Here is a 22868-nt window from a genome sequence, read left to right as displayed (position 1 = left end):
TATAGTATTGAGGGTCAGAGTGGCTACTCTGTTCGAGAGCATGTTATGTACCCATCTGGTGGTGGTTTCGTCAACTCCCTTTGATTTCACACCATTGAGTATGGTCTCTTGTGGGCGTCTTGTCGAAAGCACCCTCTACATCAAGGAACGCACATAGAGCGGTTTGCTTGTCCTCTAGGGTTTTCTGCACCTTGTCAACCAGGTCGAGTAGGGCAGTCTCCGTAGATTTTCCCTTTTGGTAAGCATGTTGGTTTACGCTTAGTGGTCTTTCCACCAGGTATTTGCCTCTAATGTGCTGATCGACTATTCTTTCCATCGTTTTTAGTAGGAACGATGTTAGACTGATAGGTCTGAAGGATTTAGGCTGTGAGTAGTCCTTTTTCCCTGCTTTCGGTATAAATCGTACCTTGACCCGAGTCCATTTATCTGGTATAATTCCCCACGCGTAACTTGCTCGGAATATTCTGGCCAGATGCGGGAGGAGGAGCTCCTGTCCTTGCTGTAAAAGCGCCGAAAACACTCCATCTTCTCCCGCTGATTTAAATGGTTTAAAATTTTCCAATGCCCATTTAATTTTGTTTGGTCTAAAGATGTTAGTTGCCAAATTCCAGTCGATATTGCTTGCCCTGTGGATTTGAGGATTCCTTTGGGCGCAACGTTGTGTATTACTGGTTGAATATAAACCGGGAAAGTGGGTGCCTCTGAGCAAGTCCAGAGTTTCCTCTTCTGTGTTCGTAAATGTGCCATCTGGTCTTTTGAGGAGACCGAGATAGTTGGTTGGTGTCTTGGAGAGTATTTTGTGAATTCTCGCTCCTTTGTGAGTTTGGGCAATCTCTTCGCAGAACCTTCTCCATGACCTTCTTTTTGCCTTCCTGATTTGTTTATTATATTCAGTCAACGCTCTACCATACCTTCCCCACTCATTCGGTGTGGTCGAGTGATTGAATATGCGACGTGTAGACCTACGGAGGTTTTCTAGCCTTTTGTTCCACCACGTCGTTGTGTTAGTAGTTTTTGACTCTTTGATAAACCAGTTATTTAAGGCGACAACTGCTTAGATTGTAAAAATATATGGAGTGGTGGGGATTTATCCGCGCCTACATCCCGAGTTTTTTTTTTCATAACTAATCTGAGCCCATATAAAGAGGAGTAAAAGGATACATAAATGAATATATAACATTAAATAATAATAAATATTTAGATTTAATTGGATTGTTCTGCTATTTATAATCTATTGTATTTTATAAACTAGATGTAAATGTCTATACACTACGGTACCTGCTTACGAGTAGGTGGACCAACCTATAGTAATAAATTAAAAATGAAATTATTTAAGTTTTCAGGAAGAAAAATACAAAATAAGAGTCGTATAATGAATTTAATATTTCCAAACCCTACCCTGAAGTCTGAACCTACTTCACCTTAACCAACAGTCGATAAAATAACTTTAATAGAATGCTATCACATTGCGACTCGCCAACATCCGTTGACGAGATAAATTAAATTCGCAATAACCGACATTGCAGTTTGACCATTTGAAAACCTTATTGTAACGAGATACGGTCTATCTATGGTCATTCAAATAAATATTGCTGTTAGTGTTAGTACCTATTCCAAGACACAGACAGGGCCCGATGCCAACTTAGTAAATCAATGCACTATACATATAAGTAGGTAATAAAACTAGGTATTAGGATTTTTATTGATAAGATATATTGGGACAGCGAACTACATATTAAGGACGCTTGAACTTGGATTTGGCTGGTTGAACTACAAACATGTTTATTTAGGTACAAGAAATGGCAGTGAAACCCATCCATATGAACATACTTAGACTCATTACATTAGTACTTGTGCCAGCACTTAGGAATAAAACAATACAACAAAAAAATTGTTTCTAATGAATTCATTATGAAATGTAGTACCGTTTAAGAAAACATAAACACTATTTTTAACACGTTTCTTTGCGGAATTCCATGGAAAGTTACTAGCACAGTAATTAGCGCAATAATGCTTGCTAAATGATCATATCATATTAATAAGATTCGACTATTTATATGTACAGTCACATGCGTGCGTATTATATTATATGCAACATGCGGGTAATGTAGAATTCTAAAAAAAAACATAAATAGGAAATGCTAATCGAGGACTATGATTTATATGTCAAATGATAACTTATATAGCCTTGGATCCTTGCATAATGATGCTCGATCGATACCTAAAATATGTGTAGATAGATACTTTTTTTCTCTTTATAACGACGTAAGACGTAAAAGGGTGCAAAAATGTAAACATATCTTTGACGTAGGTCGTACCTAAAGATAAAGAAAGACAATAGCTTGCATCACTGACTCATCATAATGGGTTGCAAAAGTTATGATAGCATCGATGAGAGGTCATGACATTAGCCATTATTAGCATCAAAAACATACGTAAGCAGATACTCAATTAACTGGCTAATTATCAGGGCGACCGCACCGGGTGGTATCCAGCTTATAAGGGTTAAAGAGTTCAAATACCTCGGCCATGTGATTACTGAGGATTTGAAAGACGACAGCGACAAAGAGAGGGAAAGGAGGGCGATGGCGGTCCGCTGCAGATACTAAAATTAAATTAGATTCTTAGATTTAAGATAATTTTGAATGATAGTAATGTCTGCAGTAATTTTTTTTTTTATAACTAAGACTAGCAAAACCAACTGCAACTAAAAACAATTCCAAACATGTATTTAAATATGTATTGTGCGACTGCTACCCGACGGAAGATACTACTGGTGAATGTACTAGGTATATCTGAAAAATTAAGTGACAAAATAGAGGTTGAAACTCTAGGTACATGGGGTCCCAGCGCGCACAATTTCTTTTATAAGCTTATTCAAATATGGCTCGTTTAACGGCGTACAATTTTTCTTTCAAGCTAATATAACCCCCTGTTAAATTTGTCTCTTTCTAACAAACGTAAATGTCAAAATAACTGATAATAGAGACAAACGATTATCAATGGTTTATTAGATTTGACAGATGTTTATTAATAACGCCTTTATTAATTTTATTACCGAGTTAGTCATTAGTCTATATATGTATTACATCATATTACGTCATCGTATAACGACCTCACGTCACATTCCTATTCAAGATTAAACCAACTAACTCAAGTTATATTCCAGTCATTGCAAAAGCGGCCCTAGTTCATACATTCTAGAATCTAGAGCGCATGATCTCGAGAGTCCTGACACAAACATATTTTACTCGTAATATTAGATGCGTCAGCGAAGGAGGTGTCGACTGGCATTAACTACTGAAATTACATCCTAGTTGATTTTTTTTTGTCACTCTTGAGCCGCATATATTCCTAATGCTATTCAAATTACACATGATTACAGCAAACATGACGTATAGGTATTTTAAATTTTAGTTAAAGTTTCTTGCTTAAATTTAAACATAAAAACAAAACCTTAATAGATTCACTTGTTTTTCATCCGTCAGCTCGTCAGTATTTTCAGGAGGTATAGTAATAAGTTAAAAATACTGGAATTTTTGAGCAGTTCCCTCAATTTCTCACGGACCACGGACCTAATCATCAGAACTGGATTTGAAAAAAAAACGGGATCAACTTGGAATTATTTACTTTTGATCAAAAAATAATATTCTAAATCGGATCACACATGACAGAGTTCTAAGGTACATAACACAAATACAAAAAAAAGAGCAATCGATCGAATTGAAAAAACTTCTCCTCCTTTTGAGGTTAAAAACAAATCAATAGACAACGTCAGCAACGTGACTTGAGGTTTTCAATATTAGCATCAGTAAAATTGTGGCTTGAATTAAGTGATTAAAAGTATTTACTTTAAGCGGATTAGGTAAATACAAACCTCTCAGTCACTTTCTAACAGTAACTCAAATGGTCGTCTAAGTGCTTCCATCAATCCTCGCTCCAAACATATTTGTAGTAAAAAGTAAAGTGAGCTCGCCAAGTACTATCAACTATTGAACACGACTCCGTAGCTATATATATAACGTGCTCACGAACCCGAATTATTTTAACAGTGTATTCCTGATCATATAAAAAGACCAAAAAGTCCGCTGTTAAGCGCTGGTGGCCTAGCGGTAAGAGCGTGCGACTTGCAATCCGTAGGTCGCGGGTTCAAACCCCGGCTCGTACCAATGAGTTTTTCGGAACTTATGTACGAAATATCATTTGATATTTACCAGTCGCTTTTCGGTGAAGGAAAACATCGTGAGGAAACCGGACTAATCCCAACAAGGCCTAGTTTACCCTCTGGGTTGGAAGGGCAGATGGCAGTCGCTTTCGTAAAAATTAGTGCCTACGACAAATCTTGGGATTAGTTGTCAAGCGGACCCCAGGCTCCCATGAGCCGTGGCAAAATGCCGGGACAACGCGAGGAAGAAGATAAAAAGACCAAAAAGTGCTAAGTATAAACTTTTCTGAATAGTAAAGTGTGTTCCTGTTTATTTCTTTTTTCATACCTATATAACACAATCCATGTCCTTCAATCAATATACAAATAATCCTAAGGCGCCACAGAATCGTGTCAAAAAGCCCATGCCCCATATCGTGTCGTTCTATTTACAAGAGCTCAGAATGTATTACCTCACCTAATCAGAAGTAGCATCGACAAATGATTAAACCTTTCTCAGTAGCAATAGCAAAGGATGTTTACGATCATAACCCTGCACCTTAATACTCGTATCAACTATAACCCATCGCCTCAGACAACCTAGTATAATGTAGACCTAGATATTCATAACGACTATGGGTGAACGAACACCAGCAAAATTAGTAGTAATTAAATATCAATCTTATACTGGATTTCTAGTGCTGATAGGAATATAGCCCTGGCCGCATTGCTCGTGTTTGCAGCCTTGCCCATCTTTATGATATTCATTACTTATGCAAATTGCATGGTTGTTAACGACCCGAATACTAAGAAAGACATTATTCTCCTAATTCCATAACTGTACCATTTTTTGACACTTAACATTTGCTGCAATTAACACAATTTAACGCGAATGGCATATAGTTTTTAAGTAAGTCTAGGTCTAGTCTAATTTTCTGAAAATACATAATATTAAAACCGGTACTGGTTCAATAATATAATGGGATCAATTCGATTGACGAAATATATTAATCATATTTTAAAGGGTTTTAAACAGCAGAAATATTGTCACAATACATATATATGTATGTATGTAAGTTTATCAATACATAGTTTATATTCATATATAGTCTCGGTTACAAATTCATTTACTTTAAAAGACACTGCACCTACTTAATCTTTCTGGTTTAACCCATTGGTTGACTGGTACAGAATGCCTTAAGGCATTAAGTCCGCCATTTGTACCTTCATGTATTGTACAATAAAGATTAAATAAATAAATAAATACGGCTTTGTTTTTGTTTATAGATATTTGTCATGTTTACTCGAACAGCAAAGTTGACTGACTTCGCCATGCATGTTTAACAAATACAACGATCATGGTTGCCATCTTGCCATGTCACGACTAGTCATTAAAACAAGTTGAATTTCCTCCTGCTTAACCTTGCATAAAGGCGAGCAAAATGGAAAGAGAAAGCGTATGAAATCGGACGCCATTATTAATTGTTTCAAATGTTTCTCACTACAAAATAAAGAGCAAGAAAATATGTCAATGTCAAAAAATAAGATGTAACACCGATACATGTTACTATATCCCAGCGATTTACACAAAACAGTATAATTTTGTTATGTATGTAAACATGTGGAGCAAGGGTTGCCAGATACAGTCGCCATGAATATATATGCTAATTATATATATATATATATATATATAGAATATATATATAGAATGTTGTAAATTATCTATACCTGAACTCTAATACTTTTACTTCCTGTCTGTTGTTATAAAATCAAAATATTAAATATTTCCAACGGAAATAAACCGAAAACAATACACATTGAAAACGGTATTTCAGCGGTTTCGTGTCTACGTATACAAACCCTAAAACCTTCCAAGTATTACCACCATCAATCTTCAATCTTAGGTGCATCGTTTAATTTTATTATACTACCGAAAAGTTATACGTTCTGTGCTAGTTTTCCGCTAAATTATTAAAATTCCAACAACATCAGGCGAAATCCTGTCATCATGTAACCCTGTGTGAAACTATGTTTGTGACCCAAAACTGCCGAGGGGAATTTCGTCTACGTCAAAAGGAGTGTAACAGACTCAACGTGCCGCTTTCTCCGTGGCATGCGTCTATTTCAGGGTGGCATATTTTTTTAATTATATCAGCAACACAGGTTGTCGACGGCTGGTAAAATACATTGTTAGCGGGATGACGTCACGGATGTTCGTCTGTGTAATGATAAAATTTGTAACATCATATTTTATCCATTTGGTAATGGATAGTTTGTTGCCAAAATAATAATAATATAACCAATGCCTGCTAAAACCGGTTTACGGGTATCTATTTATGTACCCGTGAATGGGTTCCAGCAGGCGATCTACATGACATCATAGTTTTCCAAAGGCCTCTACGTGCTGAATCTATATCCCCACGCACGCCTTAAAAATCCGAGAGTTTGTAACGCAGATAGAAATAAAATAACGATATTAATTTTTTTATAGTATGTTACTGTATTAAACTGTCTTAAACAGTTAAATTATAATAAAATTCAAGAAGCCCCAGCTGTCAGTAAAGTAGTATTCAAATATGTAGGTAGTCAATTTGACATCACTGTTGACAGCTGACAGACCAAATGACCCGTAACCATTAATGACAACATCATAAAGATCGAATTGGCTTCTGGTTGCCGTACACTAAACAGACAATTTTGAACGCACTCATCATGAACGATGTACCCAAATTCTAAAAACCTAATATGTATGCTGTACCTACCGATAATGCACGCTGTTATTTGCATTACCCTGTTCTGTTTCAAAGAATTGTAGGATTAAATTTATTTATGCGTGCTAAAACTTGTAATGGTAAACAACAGTTTGTTAAAATAAACGAAGTTTAAAATTAAAAAAAATATTTTTAAAGGAAGAATTTTAAAGTAAAATATAAAATATTTATGTACGTGTCTAACTAGCTGACGACGCTGATATATTATGAATGTACACGCTCTTATTCCGTTGGTGGTTAAATTTAGGAGTTAGTGCCTGCATGCTAAAAAATATATTAAAATACGCGTAAAATATTTCTTTTATATTTTTTTTCATATCGTTACGGTCTAATTTCAGCGGTAGATGCTCATAGGCTAAGTTAGTAATATTTTATTTGTGAAACACTGGTTATATACAGATAACAGTAAGTTGATACCGTGCTCTGTGATTTACCAAATGTACAAATATTTAGTCTTATAGATATAACTTATATCTAGATAGATTAGAACCTATTATAGATTTACATATAATTATAGCAAATTAATTCAAACATTCGGATACATTGAAATTTCGTAAATTAAAAATAAAATTAAAAGGTATATTTGATAATTTTGGTCTCGGGCGAAGTGATAAAAAATCATTAATAACAGCTAACTGCTTACTTAAACCTGATAACTGATAATAAAATTGCACGACGCAGCTCTAAATGGTTTAAAGGTCGAACCACACCAGATGCTGTGCAGAACGGGTTAACCTCACTGCGAAAATAGAGTCAAACCAAGCTAAGTTGGCACCGATTTTTATAGCCCAGCCTGGGCAAGTGTTAGATACACGTCATAATTACATAGAAGTTTGACGTTTAAAATAACACTTGCACTATCTGAGCTGTCAAAATTGCTGCCAACTTATCTTGGTTTGACTCTATGCCTGTATGAGTGACATGTGTGTACATACGACTTTAGTGTTTTTCGGTGTTAATAATCTGCAGTCACATTTAAATTAAATATGTTTGCCATACAAACTCCAACAAAATGGAGATTGATATCTTTCAAATTACTCTAGCTAGTGAAATATGCAACTTTTTCAAAGTTCAGTTGACCTTGCTAATTTAATAGGCTGCAAAAAGCAAACAAAGGCCCGCTGAATTTAGCAGGTCGAGCATTATAAAGTTGCCCACACGGGCGCCCCTGAAAACCGCCGCAATGTCGATTTCACGCTCAGCTGGACTACAAAGTGTTTCCTCTCGATTGGTTTGGTGATCGATTACGTCGAAGCCTATGTTTAGGGGTACAGACAGCGTCACATACAGCTACATATTGGTGATGTGTAGCTGTTTCGTGCGTTTTGATAGCGTAATTGACTTAAAGATAAAGACTACAAAAATGTAGTGATGAACTTAGGTGGACAGTAATTGCGAATGCGTTGCGTACATTTTACTTGAAGAAGCATGCAAAATTTTTACTCTAACGAATCGGTGCAGACAATTTCAAGAGATTTGACCAATTAAGATTCATGTAAATGTGTATTACTTGTGCAACTTTTGATTAATCTTCATTAGGTTCATGGAGTTTAGTATAAAGAAAACTGTAGTAATTAGGCAGCCTTCTGTAAAGTTTTCCCAAAAAATCCAAATATATTGTTAAGATTTGGGGATTCATTTAAAAACGGGTCTCATTTGCGGAAAATGTGATCAGATTTAAACCTTAAATTGAAGTGCTAAGGTTGAAATCATATTGACTCGTATGTAGTCGATAAATCGTACTATGCCTGGGACCCTTTTTTAACTTTTTCTGGTCAGTGAAACGCACACAGCTATATAGGCAGGAACATCTACATATGTATATATTTGTAATTATTTTTTTGTTTACTTAAAGGTAATTATGATAAACTTCCACTGCGTACCTAACACGTAAAAATACATTACATTTTTTTAACATTTCCGTAATAAGCTACAACTTAATGTGACGCTGACTGTACGCATACATACGGCATGTATCGCGGGCTGAGCCTCTATCAATTTTATGTAACATCATTATTAGATGCCTCGTTATCAGGGATCGGAACCGGTTTTTTGGAAAAACTTTGAAATAAACATATATTTCGGTTTATTTTATACTCTAAATATAGGACTCGGTTGTGTTTTTAGATACCGACTTCGTATTATTAGATTGCCCAATTAGAAAGGGAATAATTAACAAAGAACGAATAAATACCGTTTTCGTTCCCATACAAAAAATACCGGTTTCCGATCCCTGCTCGTTATACTTACATTACGTATTTAAAGGGTCGCGGCAGCAGGTGACATAATGGACCGGTAAATTAAATCAGTTCAGTGTAACGTTGAACACTGGTTGCTCGTAGGTTCCGCTTGTCAAAAACGTTATAAGAGTCTCGTGAATATTCTTAAAACCTTTCGATTCGGTAAAGACGGTCTGCAAAATGGCTGATGTCACACGTGCTTCACAAATTCCACCGAGTACAAAGTAGGTATATACAAATTTGCTACTTATCCAATTGCAATAAAGGACAAAACTGTATAAGGCCAATTCGAGTTTTAGTTTGGTTTAAAAAAAAAACACTGTTGACACTGACAGATCAGTATCATATCGGAAACAGATCGAATAACTAAACTCAAATTGGCCTAATACATACATCTGTACTCAGCTGTAATGTTTATAGGTATATTTACTTTCCCGGCCGTAAAGTGACATTACATTAAGCGATTTCGCGTAATGTAATTTAACCAATTAAGCTGACGTGAGTGTGTACTCGTATTCAAGAAAATGGTTAATGGTAGGTAGGTGTTTTGATAATTCAATTTTCGGTGATTACGAGTTGAAGTTTTGCAAATACAGTGCAATTATAATAACTGATATGTACCTGTAACATGACGTGTTGAAAGTAATTTACTTAATTCATGGAAAGACTAATATAATATTAAGGTAGGTAAAATTTTAAAAACCCTATATGATGGAATCTTAACAGAGCGTTATAGTTTTCTGCCTATAAAAACTACGTAGTTAAGGAAACATACAATAAAATGAATACTTAGTATACTTACTCGCCAATTAAGCATAATTATCTATATTTCCTAAAATGATATCGCATCGTTATCTACCTAACACAACATTATCACACCTTTATCTTCACTAAATAATGTCGCAGCCTAGACAGCTCATTGAGCCATGAATAATAAGTAACATGACATGACTTGAAGAGTCGTAAGCCAGAGTTCATTTCAACGACTTGAATTATTTAATACTTGTTCGAGAACGTAATTACTCTTGACTGTTTACCCCCTATAAACCATATTTAACGCACGTTTTCATATAGGTACGTGTAATTTAATTGTTCGAAATATTTAAAATGAATTGTTTAACGTTAAAAGTAGGTATGTGCCTATGTAACCCTTTTTTCAAGAACTTTCCAAAAGTACGAAATCAAAATATTTTTGCATAACAAAAGAATATCACCGACGTTAGCTCGATTATGAAGGAATTTATCGTAACTTCGTCCTGAAAACTATCAGATAAATTTACAGTTATTAATAAAATAAATAAATCCATTAGTTACGCAATATGTTGTCTTCGTCGAAAGCTGAACTAAATTTAGAACAAAATGCACCAACAGCGTCGCTACTTCCAATTATGGGATCTATTCACGAAACAAACACACCATGTGGAGATCTCGACAACATGTCGACAACAATCTACAAAATGAAAATAAAAATTTTAGTTGGCGGTAAAAAACGTCATTCAAAATTACTGATGCTTACTAAACGGGTAATACCCTAACGGGCTATTATATAAGCTATTTTAAGTTTTATTCAAATTTAGTATTTATAAGTTATACTTTCACGCTGTAGAAACTCAATGTGCAATATGAAATTAGATCTGAAAATATGTTTGTGTAACCTCCAGCGGTTTGCTCCCAAGCAAGCTTTCATACATTCCTTGACCTTTTATGTAACAAACGACGTGGAATCTGAATCATTTAAAATGCGATGCAAAAATTGTATTTAAAAAACCTTTCTTGCCCACAAACCGAGTTATGTTATCTTTCACATTGTTGCGCGGGTGTGATGGTCTGTCATTGTGTTGTGACGCACCGGTTCTCATGATACCTTTACATGACACAAAGGTGACAAGTCTCTATAAAGCCCACACGCCTGTACTACGGTTTCCCTTGGAAACAAGAAATTAAGTACTTACCTACTTACGTCAATTAAAATACAATCTGCCCTTTCACTGTTTACATAATTTTATAAGATCAGAGCAAACCTCTCAAAAATTCAACAGCTTTTATTGCTTGTAATTTTAATTTTCGAAAATCGTCTCAAGTTCCGCAGAATTGTGACGTAAGAACTGTAAGAAGGACGGTTGGGAAGTAGGACACGAAAACAGTCTGATTCAATATATGTCTTGATTGACAAAGGTAGTCTTCGTACAAGTCGGTTATTTTCCGGAAAATAACTTACAGAGGGTGTAAAATTTCGTCGAGTATCCCTATCTCTTATGACATTTACTGGGATTTTTGTTAACGGCGAACATTACCAATATAACTAGGGTTGCCATAATTATTCGGAAGTGATACGGGACAAATGCAAATACATAAACAGCTTGGCTCTGTTATGTCCCTTTCTTTAGTCACAGACAGAGATGAATGAGACCACTTCTCTAGACATTATAGAGCGGTATCGATATACGGGACAAATACGGGACGCGACCCTTCAATACGATGACAGTCCCGTATATACGGGACGTATGGCAACCCTAAATATAATCGACCCATGTTTACATAATATTATTCAGCTTGTGTCCAAAACGAGACAATTGAATTCCCTATATAAAATTATTTTCAGTTTGTTTGCAGTCTTTGGATGAAAAGTTACATACACAGCTTAAAATAAGTACATACCTACTAAGTTATATTTGTACCTCATCTGTAATGATCTAATGATATTGATATTTATAATGAAGACGGCAACCTGCAACGTTGCTAAGCGAGACCTGCTTCGTGCAATAAGTTACGAGGAAGTAAATTTTTTGCAGTTTCCCTATTAAATTAAAACAACTCTTTACACGACAGCTGTAAATCTTTAAAACAAAAAACAGATAAAGCTACTTATAGGACCACAGTGACCGACGCCCTTAACGTGTCCTGAGCGCACGCGCCTTGTCCTGTATTGCCATATCCCGCTTTAAAAAAATCGATAAACATGTACAAAGACGTGAAAAATAATTTTTAAGAAAAAAAACCGACTTCAATGAGGGAGACCGGTGAAAGAACGATTATTGTTGATTTAAGATTTCATACAATGAAATTAAAAAGACAGCGTTCTACGCCTAATTATGTAGAAAAGGAAGTAACATGTTTTTTTTTTGCCACTGCACCCACCTTGACACATTTCAGATTTGCCCTATGGTTGACTGGTAAGATACCCGCAATAGGGTATTCGACTGTATTTAAGACAAATTATTTCACACCATGCATGAAATAAAGCACCAGATAATTATTAAAAAAACTAAATAGGATAGAAGAAAATTTGTCTTGAAAATCTAATTTGCTTAACAAACACAGCGAAGAAGACAAATCGCCAAACATGTACTATGCGTCGTTGAAGAGTACCATTCTGATCATCATCAGCAGTTCCACTTCATCAAATGTCACTTTTTTAAATGTAAATGCTTGATTTGTTAAAGAAAATACAAAAATCAGTATATGCATGCCTTTCATATTTGAAGAGTTCACTCGATTCCTCATGGACCCCATCGTCAGAACTCAAACTTGACAAAAGTTAGTCTTGAAGATCTAATTTAATGCCTTCTGGCATTATGTTCGCCATTTTTACTCTTCATGTATTGTGCAATAAAGTTTAAATAAAATTTACTTAATAAACACAGCGAAGAGGAGAAATCGTCAAACGTGTACTATGCGTCGTTGAAGAGTTCCATTCTGATCATCATCAGCAGTTCCACTTCATCAAATGTCACTTTTTTAAATGTAAATGCTTGATTTGTTACAGAAAATACAAAAATCATTATATGTATGCCTTTCACATTTGAAGAGTTCCCTCGATTCCTCATGGATCCCATCATCAAAACTGAGTTTTGACAAAAACAGGACCAATCTGTATATATATAAATTCAAACAAAAAAAAATTTTCAAAATCGGTTCAGAAATGACGGAGTTATGGAGTAACAAACATTAAAAAAACAACCGAATTGATAACCTCCTCTTTTGAAATCTTAAAGTCGGTTATCGAGTTCTGTACCCCTAGTGTAAATTTGATCGACATCATAACGTGACGAACGCGTTTGCGTTAAGTCTAATTTTGTATACCTAGGATTTTGAGCTTCCAAAACGTCCCGCTTGGCGCGCTCTTTCTAAATCCAATACAAAATGAGACTAAACGCAAACGCGTACGTCACGTTTCGAAATCGAATTTATTTACACTAGGGGTACAGAAGTATCTGTACTACTGTTCATTACTATAATTAATATTACATACTACATAGTTTATTACCAAATTTGTACCACCTTTCGACTTTTTGAGTAAGCACAAAAATATTAAGAAATTATATTAATGTTAATTCATATGGATAAATTAAAAATACATAGGTAAAGCCCGACCAGAAATATATGATCATTGTCAAGAGGGCGCTTTTATTCTTATGTATATGGTGACAGTTCAGTTTAGTATGAAAAATTTAGTTCCAATGAAATTCCGCAATATGACGCGTGATCATATATTACTAGTCAGGCTTTATACTACGAAAAAATGTAAGAAAAGTTACTACTAAATTTAAAAAAGGTATATATGTATACCTATAGCTATCCCAAGATCCCAATCCCCAATTGCTACTTTAGACTATAGATTTAAAGTAATAAATCATAAACGTGAACTAACAAGTCTAAGTTAAGCCCATCATTCACAAATTCGTCGATGCTTTTTCCCTGCCATTTAGGCAAGAGATTTCACCATACGTATATAAATCTACATACATAGCAACACCAACATATCCAGTCGCATTTGTAGACTCCGGGGACCGGTTCCCTCGATACGTATCTGCAGAAAAGTGATCTTCGCTATAGGACGCAGGCGCATAGGCTAGAGCTTGCTTTTGGTCGGTTTGGTTTTTTAGCGATGCTACTTGCATTGCTTTGTAGCTGTAGCGATGTAAACAACATTATAAATAAGGAATTGCTAGCGCGCACGTTTAGTGAAAACAGTTACAAAGTGTATTTACATTAAGAATAAAAACATTGCTAGTGCAACTTCAATAATTAAAATATGTTTAACCCGTTTTCTTAATTGTATCGTGACGTCTGGGCAACACTAATACTTTTCTAATTTATGTAATTGGAGGCCCTTTATAAGGTCAGCATTAAAAATATACAAACAGGCAACGATGGGTGTTTTAAGATACATATATCATATATCATTTTATTTTCATAATAGGATTTTACAATCACTTTATGACGTCAAATACTAACTTAACTATTTACTAAAAAATAGATAACTTAACTATTTACTAAAAAAATAAGTTAAGTTATCTATTTACACTATACACATACTTATTAACTCCAAGGGTTAAGGTCTTCTACATAATCTGAGATTTTGTAATATCCCTTTTTACACAACTTCCGTTTGATGACTGACTTAAACTGATTTAATGGCAAAATTTGAAAATCTAAAGGAATTTTATTGTAAAAACGAACACATTGGCCGATGAATGATTTACTTATTTTATGAAGTCTAGTTATAGTAGGTACAAGTTTGTTTTTGTTTCTAGTATTTCTGTTGTGTATGTTGCAATATTTCTTAAACTGGTGTTTGTTTTTCTGCACATATAATAAATTTTCATAAATGTATTGCGACGCAAATGTCAAAATGCCTGATTCTCCAAAGTCTCTTAGGGAAACCCTATACAGCATTACTCATCAAACTAGATATGAGGCATCAGAATATTTAATATATATTGTTACCACCAGCATATGATACATATGCTAGTTAGCATATGATAGTTGTTATGTATATTTACCACCAGCTTTTCGGTGAAGGAAAACATCGTGAGGAAACCTGCATACATCTGCGAAGAAATTCAAAGATGTATGTGAAGTCCCCAATCCGCATTGGGCTAGCGTGGGGACTATAGCCCGAGCCCTCTCGCGCATGAGAGGAGGCCTGTGCCCAGCAGTGGGACGTATATAGGCTGAATTATTATTATTATTATTATTATATTGTTATAGTAGAAAACTAATAGTAGCCGTTAACGTTTCACTACTGTAGTATTCTTGTGATCTTAATTTTGAGCTTCATTTACAATCGAGTTACAATGAAGTCCTTACATGAAGCCTTCCGTAAATCATTTCCTTCTATTTACCTCTCTTTCGCTTATGCAGGAAGCTCACTTTGCGGTAGACAGTCTGGTATTATTTTATAGGAACACAGGGAACTCTAATATCAACATGTTTTTTTCCGTATGACGACCGAGAGCGCTCTTTTTTTTCATAATATTCACTCTTCAACATCCCTTCCTTCCAATCCACCTTTTCCTTGGTACACCTTTCCTTTTCCTCTCCTCTTCCCATCCTTCACATCCATACCCAGTATTATACAGTCACACCACATACGTGACATGCCTATATTAAAATATTTCTTGTAGGTATAAGTTAGTGATAATTATTAACAAACGTAATAATTATACGATGTTTGATAACATAGCACAATGATGAAACGAAATGGCATCACTCCAATATCAATGAGGGCTGTGTTTACAAACAGTAGTAACTCTAAAAGTAGTCCATTCTACTCATATTCCCACTCTAAATTCCTACTAATAACTATAATCAAAGGCATTACTAAACCGTATTACATTGTAATAAAGTCTACAAAATGTCACAAAGCACCTACGTAAATCTTTCCCCCTCGCAACATGAAATTCATGGAATGCCATTCGGACTAGAACGATCAAACGAATCGTTTCGAATAGTTTGGCACCCACCGTAGATGTGCCGTAGATTAACGTGATGGAGTACACGTGCCATTATTTTTAATCCTATAAACCATACAGATACTTTATTTTGCCTAGGCTACATTGAAAGTAGATATGATAATATAAGACCTGCTTGTATAATTATTAGAAAAGTAGTAAAATATTTATCTTTCAGCTCGCATTAAAATCTAAGTGGATATATAATTGTGACGTTCCACGGGAAAAGGTACCTTATGGCGGCTGGCGCTTACGCTGTTATTCACGACGCTCCTATACGAACACGCTGCTATGCGTCGTAAGCGCCTACCGCCATAAGGTACCTTTACCCGTGGGACGTCACATATAGGGTTGCCATACGTTCCGTATATACGGGACTGTCACCGTATTGAAGGATCGCGTCCCGTATTTGTCCCGTGTATTGATACCGCTGCAAAATACGCTGAAATGTCACAATGTGTAACCAGTTTTTTTACTTATGTAACTAAACAAAGGGACATAACAGCAAAGCAAATTGTCTTTGCACAAACCCTGCCCATAGAACGTCATTACTACCCCATTGTCCCGTATCAGTTCCCTACCCTAGATATATACCTAGCTTATGGCTATATTATTTATTATTATTTTTATTATATAGTTATCTCCTCTAATTACGTAAATATCAAAAACTCGTTTCTTACAAGAAAGGATAGGTGTCTGTATTCGTACGATTTTCTATTAAGTTTTAATCCATGTAAAAATGGTTGAGTTTAATAACGTTTCGTACGTTATGAAAGACAAGATTTCAATAAGCGGCAACAATTTCAAAATGTAGATAATGTACGTAGTGGTGTGGTATAATTGACTAAACGAGTCTTCTTCGTTAGCCAAGTTCGATCAACCAGCTGTCAGATATTAATTATAAAAGCCGCTTTGCAAACCAGACTTAAATACCCTGATACTCTGACCCTGTATTGGGTGCCTTCCTTTCATACATGACATGACAGATAATGATCAATCCTACCGATATACTTTTGATATTCCGTGCCGGTACTTGAAGCCACCTTCGCGCATGTTCCTAATTGAGTGTTCGGTACAAGTCGCACGCGTACACGCTACCACGACTACCTTATACAATTTGTCGCTTGCGACATCACTTTCACCTACGGACTTAGACGAATTAAAAATGCTTGCCATTTGTGTGATGTATGCTATAGCAGTGTATGTATTATGTGAGGTAATTATTAGTTGTGCGTTTCTTATTTTGCGTGACCTTTTTTGCCACTTTTGTGTTATTTCTAGTCAGGATCGCAGGACCTTAGAAATAACTGAATGAAAAAATACGAAATTTATGAGAGTGGCATTTTTTAAAAGAAAAGCTCGGTTATTTACTTTGCAAACGTGTTTTTCTTTACGATACATACAGTGGTTTTATTCAGCGTACATATATTATTATTGTTGTTACGAATATAATGATTAAAATTACTGCGTTTTACTCCCGTATGTATTATTTACAGATATAAATGTCGGTTTACCCGAAATGTGCCTACTTGTAATCGCACACAACATAATTACCTCTAGCTCATTTCCGTAATATGGCTGGAGATTATTTGAAATATTATTTACATTTTTATGTTTCATAACAGATAAGCTTTTCGCAACGCTTAGTTGGAATTAAAGCTAACTACACAATCATATTCAGAATTAGATAGAGTAAACTGACAGCAGTTAGAATAAAATATGTTTTGTTTCAAACATTTTAATCTTGAAATATGAATGATAAGGCATAGACCAAAAGAAATGAAAGTGACTTTAATTAATTTTTCACGTCAGCAGCTCGAACAAGGGTAATTTGCTGCTTAAAACAGTGAGCAAAATCGCATTTTGCTCACTGACTGAGACAAAATAACATTCAAGTGACCTTTATATTCGAATGTCATTTCAACGTGCGGGGCCTAATACAAGTTTGAAGTATTTGGATTCTATTGTCTTTGTCTCTTTCACGTCATTAGCAAAAAGAAAGAGACAAAAGAAGTGCATACGTAATTCAACGGTATATTAAAGGTTTATAATAGACCCCCGAAATAAGTCAGACCGCATCGTTCCAAAATACCACATATCCTACGAGTCTTAATTCGTAATAATGAATGAATGAAATAAAAGTTTAAAATTTTAAAAACAAGCCATATTTTACGTATTTTATTACACAATCAAAACAATGAATTTATACATATTTACGCAATTTTAACGCAGTAAATAATTCTACTTAACTACTTTTAACGATCTCTACTATTGTTGACCAAAAGCAGTATCCGCAATTCGGACCATATCTTACAAAGTTTTTTTTTTCAAGTTGTCGATTGAACTGTCAATTGACGTTCGTTAATTCATAATTTTCGTATTATTTTATTGAAATTTCTTTCGTTTTGTTTTATTGCGGTAATTAAAGTTAATTCTTAGAATACCTTCAGAAAACATGACGTGAAATTTTTTGTGTACTACACGAGATCAAAGTTATTTACATCTCGTGCGCTTTTGAGTCCCTTACTACGCTCAAGATTCTAAATTATATTATATTATATTATAGAATCTTTCGCTTGTACGGGACTCAAAACAAGCACTCGAAGAAATATCAAACTTTGCTCTCTTGTTGTACAAATAACTATTAAAATCATCTTAGGGTAGGGTTAGGGTTTGACGTACAGCGGTAATCTCAAAGTTGACTCTATATAATCCTGGTTACGAGTGTTATGTAGTCGACATTCCTAGGTTTAAAAATCTTGAGCTTGTAGAACTTTTCACAATATTAATAAGTAATCTCATAAAAACATACCTTTATAAGGTTAAGGCCTAAGTACCCATTTACGCACTTAATGGAAATTGTCAAGACAAGTGCCATTAGCGGTCTATACTTTCTTTCATGGTGCTTATATTAGATCTCTCTCATAATAATGGATTAAATAACGAATGTATACAGAAGGATAACCAACTTTCAATTTATTATCATACTGTCGAAAATGTAGCATTTAATATTAAACATGCAGACAAGAGCTTGTTTATTTATTTTTAATTGAGAAACTGCAAAACATAATTAGTAAGTAGCAAGCTTCGTTGCCTAAGCAAGATACTCGAAAAGCTCTCTATTATATACCACATACATATAACTATTTATACAATAAAATACTATTTTGAATTGAGTTGATGTAGTATAGAATATTCCGTTTAGAAAAATCATACCTCTCTTACACGTGTAGATAGTGGGGAATATTATTTTTTAATGTTGTAAGATAGCTCAGAGCTTTGGGTCGACGTACTCATGGCCGATTCCATCCCACATTCGCATTCTGTTTATCTATTTCTTCTGCTTTGTTGACCTGATTGCTCATATCAGTTTCATTTATTGAGTCCAGAGCTGTATATAGCGTCTTTATGTGCGCCATTTCCTGGATCTCCGACTGCACCACTGCATTAGCTGCAGTGCGTGGGCATCTTCCTCATTAGCCTTTAACTCGTAAATAGCACGTTGGTGGCAATTGCTTATTGAATAGCTTCGTAAAACATTGAACCGCGACGCTTGATTTGGTATGGCGTCTGATACGCCTACGTTATTCCGATAAATATATTAAGCTGAATAATAGTTTAGTTATGTATTTTAAGGTTAACGAAACAAGTGGGTAAGTCAAAAGAAATGCGAATAAAGCTAACTAGAATTACATAAGTATTAAAAAGGGAAGCCACATGCCACGTTTTCAACTGTAAAGTCATCCACCTCAATTGTCAAAGACCGATGAGTCGTTTCAGCTGCCTAAAAAGCCTGTTGCTAAGCCTGCCAAAAAAAAAAGTATATTTTTGACCTAAGGAGGCAAACGAGCAGACGGATCACCTGATGGTAAGCGATGTACAAACATGCACTCAAAAATCATCCTGTCTTCTTTGAAAGTGTTTTCATACACGGTGTTTTTTAAACTCCGTAAACTTCCTTAGTAGTAGTAGGTACCTTTTTTTTTTCGTAAAATATAATTAATAGCGTTGTGTACCACGGACATCATATTTAAATTCGCCAAACAATTGAAAACTATGACTTATAAATGACATTTCGAATATCGATCGTCCGAGATAATAGGTCCCTATACTTGCGTATAGTAGCAAATGTATAAACTCATACCAATCACTAATCATAATCAATATGTAAACAGGCCCTAAGGCGAATGTACACACTCGTCGGAGCCTTATCAGATAAAAAATAAATCATTGATTATCTCCAAAATGGAGTTAATTAGAATACCGGTTTCTTTAACGAAGTGAAACTTTTGTTTGGTTTACTTCTGCGTCTTTATGTCCCATTATGTAAAATGCCACTTTAATATTTCAATGATTGAATATTTACATACCCCCTCATTGTAAATGTATACTAGGTTTTGTTACTGCTACAAGTGTTTATCGCACTACTGAAAAGAGCAGACCTGTAATTTATTTATTATAATATAATATTATTCAGTCATTACCAAGCGGGATCTAATTGAGAAAGTTGAGCAAAACCGTTATGTCACATGTTTCGCGCAGTGCGCCACATTCGTTCAACAAAGACAACTGTATTTTGTATTGTCCATGTATGACGAATGTTTCAGCCCATGCATCTCTGTTGGCAATCAATAAATACCCGAACATAACACAGAGCCTTAAGCAGGTGAAGGTCTTTAAGATACACGTTCTTCTAAGTATTTGAACACTCTTAACAAATGAGTCGAGCAAACTAATAAAAACTTAGACAAAAACATAAAGCCAATAGCCAAAAAAATTAAACAACTATGTTGGAGGTATTTGTAACATTCAGATTCACGATCGTAGCCTTGTATTATTTACGCTAGGAAAGCATTTAAGTATTGTTCCGGCAGTTTCAAGTAATTAGCTCGTGTTAACCGACAGTAATTAATTCGTTTACCGGAACCGATACCGTCCTTTGACGAGGAAATGTTAAGGAGGCGGTAAAAAGTAAGTTTAATTAATTAGTTACCATGATCTTTCGTGACGACACGAGCGGCGACCGCAAACCGCAAGAGATTTCATTTCATTTAGGTCACGCGGAAAGACACATGTGGATTGTGGACATGTGCCACAATATTGAGGTGTACTCGCAACGATCTAAATTAAAAGCTAGTAAAACCTGTATGGTTAGAATAACAACAATACGCCGGTAGCGAACAGCGCTATAAAAAACGCACAATTCCCCGGTTCAATGACAAACGCAAACAATGCGCGACGACGGATTCGAACACGAAGCCAATTGCAACTCATTATTATATTATCAATGGAGAAATCCGCAGTGTGGGCGACGTACAGTGGTGCAGTGGCGAAACACCCAGGGATCAGAACTGCAATGAGCTAGTATACCACATTAAATGCACACGAACACAAGGTACCTGTGGTATACCAAGGTATATGTGTCAAACTCGACTATCATTAAAGACGTATCCTACTTTACTTGCTGCTTTATGCTAATAAGTAGTACCTTATTTATTCAGTGATACCTTTCGACTAAAACGAGATTTTACAGGAAACAACACTAAGTTACCGACTTATACTAATAATCCGGGTTTACATCTCAAGAATCAGTCGTGATTGGCTGCATAATATACGGTAAAGGTTACAACAACGACCTTAAAAAGATACCATCAGCCATTTTCGAAATCATTTCATGAGTCAGAACAGAAACGACCATTACCTATAGTCATAATCACCTTTCATAGTATGTTTAGCCACGTTCAGCGTTCAGCTAAATCTTTCCTGTGGATTCCACTGCGTATTAAATTGTATGTAAAACTTCGGCAATTTGTGACTAGTTGACTACCACAATCGTGTTATTGCTTGTTAATCAACGCTTTCAGACGTTGTTTTTGATTATTAAGGGAACTAGGTTTTTAGTCGCGATTTAATTAATGTTTTTTTGCACTATCTTGATGACCTTATCCTAGAATCATGTCAACCGTATCTACCTAGTTATTAAGCTGCAAAACTTGAAGAATTTTTTGTGGTGTAAGAAAACTTTTGCTACCACACAGCGGGGCCTCAACATAATTCAATATAATGGGAGGCGTAACCATAGATAGTGTCAATAGACTCAATGGAGATGATTGTGCAGCTTGCGCAATTGTATTTCCAGCTAATTCAACAGAATTACATCTACTTTTTGTTGGCTCTATAATAGACAAATAAATATAGGTATTACGGTCATACAGGTGTTTAGCTGATGGTAACTGTAAACAGTAGTTATATCCACCTGATTATTTTACTTGCCGGTAGTCCTTAATCTCATTTCATATAAAAAAGAACAAGCAAGAAATAAAGGTAGGTATTATGTATCATAATGGCTTACCTGTTTCTGGGTCTTATCAGGAAGTATAATAGAGAGTTCGAAGGAGCGGTTCTTCTTGTCTCGACTGCCCGAACGCATCAGTTTGGAGGAGGAGCGCGTTATGCTCTGCGCCTTCTCCGGCAATTTCAAGGCCACTATGGACATACTGCGCGAGAGCCTCCGGCCCAACTTGCGCGTGCGCAGCGACATGGACCCGCTCAGCCCGCGCTTGCGCTCCGGCGCCTCCTCTACATCCTCACCATTAGCACCCGCCATGGCCCTAAAAAACACCAGCTAACAATTCAACAATTCACATTTCAAACAACTGAAACATCACAAGACACTTTCGCGAGAAAGTCTTCCGTCACACAGTCATCGTTTCACTAACAGTCTAGAAACACTTCCACTGTTTATTTACACATAACCACTGCGTCCTGTATCCGAATTCAGAGCCTCAGATAATATGGTCGTGGAGCCGGTTTCGGGACCTTCGATGAGTTTGCGTTTAAACGCAACGCCGCAATTTCCGTAATGTGAATGGAGTCGATTGTACTCGAGTGAATTTAAAGAGGGCGCGTTATCGTTTACAGCGCGGGCGAGTGCAGCGACGTGCTCACGGGCCTTCGCTGTCTGAACGACTAGACG

General features: G+C 35.7%; 1 protein-coding gene across 1 annotated transcript in view; it reads right to left on the bottom strand.

Moving 5' to 3' along the window:
* Positions 1-22868, bottom strand: part of LOC133526075 (uncharacterized) — a 170134-nt gene extending 147266 nt beyond the window's left edge. The window contains exon 1 of the mRNA XM_061862520.1: positions 22245-22868. Within this exon, the coding sequence (XP_061718504.1) occupies positions 22245-22499 (255 nt within the window). The 5' untranslated portion in view covers positions 22500-22868. The remainder of the gene's footprint in view (positions 1-22244) is intronic.

The sequence above is a fragment of the Cydia pomonella genome, chromosome 16, assembly GCF_033807575.1.
Source record: "Cydia pomonella isolate Wapato2018A chromosome 16, ilCydPomo1, whole genome shotgun sequence".
NCBI classification, from domain to species: domain Eukaryota; kingdom Metazoa; phylum Arthropoda; class Insecta; order Lepidoptera; family Tortricidae; genus Cydia; species Cydia pomonella.
The sequence above is the reverse complement of the archived record's forward strand: the minus strand, read 5'-3'. Positions and strand labels throughout refer to the sequence as shown.